This window comes from Atta colombica, unplaced genomic scaffold, assembly GCF_001594045.1.
Source record: "Atta colombica isolate Treedump-2 unplaced genomic scaffold, Acol1.0 scaffold105, whole genome shotgun sequence".
Lineage (NCBI taxonomy): Eukaryota > Metazoa > Arthropoda > Insecta > Hymenoptera > Formicidae > Atta > Atta colombica.
In genome coordinates, this window is record NW_017259190.1 from 4,760,106 (window position 1) to 4,762,953 (window position 2,848).

Here is a 2,848-nt window from a genome sequence, read left to right on the forward strand (position 1 = left end):
GTCCTGCCTGTCTGGCTGAACATAATATCTCCTGACGAAACAACGTGGACGCCGTTTGTTTGGGAAACAATGGACCGAAACAATGCCCGATCCCTCTCTCACTCATTCTCTCTCTCTCTCTCTCTCTCTCTCTCTCTCTCTCTCTCTTTCTGTACACGTGAATACATGGATACAGATCTTCTCTTTCTCTCTTTTTCTTTGTCTCCCCCCCTTCTCTCTCTCTCTCTCTCTCTCTCTCTCTCTCTCTCTCTCGCTTTCTCTTTGCTGTCCACGCCCCGTTGCTCTTCGATCTTTTCGCGTTGAAATCTTTTCAGGAATCTCTGTGCCCTTTGCGAATCGTCGAAGAAAAATTTCTTCGACGACTGTAATCACCACACCGTGAGTTTATTTGTCGCAAGAACATAAAATTGAAAAGCCGAATTTCTCCTCAAGATCCGTTGTGTTTCAAAGGACAATTTATCTTTTCTGCTTGCGTATAGACATTGTTTCTATAAAATTCAATGAAAAGTGGTTGATGATACAAAAACGTGTATCATACAATGAGAGAACGACAAAATAATTTTTTGAATAAATCTTTATAGAGAACGACAGTACATCTATACTGACATATTGTAGCGCAAGAATTTCAAGTTTGCGGAAGAGGATTTTCAGCAGATACCGATATCAATTGAAATGTCTGCGTCAACGAATTTACGCAAGAAATTCTCAATAACTTGGCGGAAATCCTCACACTGTACTCGGGCGAAAGCGAACGTGTACTTGACAGAAATTAGTATTCCTTAATGAATGACGTGATATCCGACTGGTTCATCCCGTCTCACTATAGATTCCCTTCTTCCTTGGTCTTAGACTTGAGGCTGGGAGCCATTCAATTAATTTCACAAGACAATAGTAGCTCACTTCCACATCGGCGAATCGTGCTTGTACGAGTTTCGTACACACTCATTACATCGTTAAACCTGCTACTCCATGTCGTTTGCAGAATATTCGTGTGATCATTTGGAAAATTAAATAAAACATGAATCCGTCTAAGCATCTCAATTCGTCTTTTTACAACTCGCTAAGAATTTTGTTAATCTCTATTATAGAGATAATTAAACAAAACATATATATATAAAAATAATAATAAAGCTTATGACGAAATAACTGAATTATCAACAATATATGACTATACTAATGGAGTTTGTTGATAGAATTTAATTACGTTCTTCAGAATTAACTTGTATAAATATTAATCGCGTGCATCGCAAAAGTAGAGTACCTATTCAATTTGTGACTGAGATAGCAAAGTGTAAAAGTAAAAAATATGGAGGGGGCGCGATGGCAATTAGATAATTAGATCTGCGACGCCAAATTATCATTTATCTTAGTTAATCTCATTGTCAGTACCTATCCGACGCTGATAATCTAAAGATGCAATTACCAATCTGGAGATTTTTCCATTTCTTTTATCGAAATAGAATAGCCAAAATGACGACTACTACGGGCGATCCATCAACCCTAAAGACTCCGGCTTCTCTGTCGGGTGGAGATCTCGTTTCTCGTCTTCTGGCGGCCACTCCTCCGTATCTATACAACGTGCCATTGACACCTCATAGCTTTTTCTTCAGCGAGATGTTACGTTCCTTCGTACAAGCCAAAGCGGAGGCATCGTCGACTGGCGGTGGCGGTGGCGGCGGCGGTGGCGGTGGCGGTGGCGGTGTTGGCAGTGTTGGCAGTGTTGGCGGAGGTACACCAAATGCACCGCGACGCCGTAAACGATCTTGGCGAGATGCTCGGGATAGACCACTCGAACTCACGACGAAGGAACGGTCGCATCATCATCACCATCATCATCATTATCATCAGCATTCGGAGAAATACTATCACTCGGCCGCGCAGCAGCAACCTTCTCAAGTACCGCCGGAGACTCGTTTGGAGAACGATGGCAAGCGAGCTGATACCTATCTGGACACGGTGGAGAACAAACCTGGCGCGGCATTCGATCAGAAACCTAACTTTGGAAGCGATATAGATATTCTTAAGCCCATTGACGAGAATAAGACCGAGTTTTCGCGACAGCACAGTAAGAGCTTCTTCGACGAACGACCACGACACTTTGAGCAAGCCCAACCGCCGGAGAACGTTTTTCCTGGCGGAGAAGGTCCCCCGCGTAAGGTCAAACCGGAGGATTCGCAGCAGTTAGATCGCAGCAGCGGTAGGAGTTACGAGGATCGGTCGAAAAGTAACATCGTGCCCGGTCAGGAGGTGTCCCCTCTGCAATTGTCAGATCAGAAGAAGTTGGACTTTTCACGGGCAGGCCCTTTCCTGCCCGGGATGCCGGGGGGCAGAGGATGTGAGAGCGTACTTCAGGGCGTGAAAGGTTTCGCTTTGCCCAGCGGCATGAGCGCCGGCGCCGGTCCGGCGGATTTTCTACCTGGACCCCTGTGGTACCCGCCATATCCGATGCCGCAGTCCTACCCCGGCATCGATCCTTTACACTTCTTCATAGACTTACGCGTCTCCGGCCATATTTGGGATCGCAAGCACGCGAGCGAACGGCAGCTGTCTTTCAAGAGCAAACATTGCTCGGCCTTTAGCGTGCCGCAATCGAAGGAGTGCGGGAATCGCCCGTTGAATCTTACCCGCGACGAGGCCACGACATCGAAGAATCCGCAGGATGCGGAGAACACGCAGGGTACTAATTATATCTTGAAACATCTGATGAAAACCTACCAGGACATACAGCAGATGAAAACTTCCAGGACGGATGCGTCGATAGAGAACGAGGACCATTTGAAGGGAACACAGCAAAGTAAGATGTAGTATTATATCGCTTTTCTTCTAATAACATATGTATATATATATA

At 45.3% G+C, this 2,848-nt stretch overlaps 1 protein-coding gene across 1 annotated transcript in view; it reads left to right on the forward strand.

Moving 5' to 3' along the window:
* LOC108689578 overlaps nucleotides 1–2,848 on the forward strand; it is a 7,543-nt gene that overhangs the window by 3,687 nt on the left and 1,008 nt on the right. The window contains exon 2 of the mRNA XM_018196428.1: nucleotides 1,461–2,794. Within this exon, the coding sequence (XP_018051917.1) occupies nucleotides 1,471–2,794 (1,324 nt within the window). The 5' untranslated portion in view covers nucleotides 1,461–1,470. The remainder of the gene's footprint in view (nucleotides 1–1,460; nucleotides 2,795–2,848) is intronic.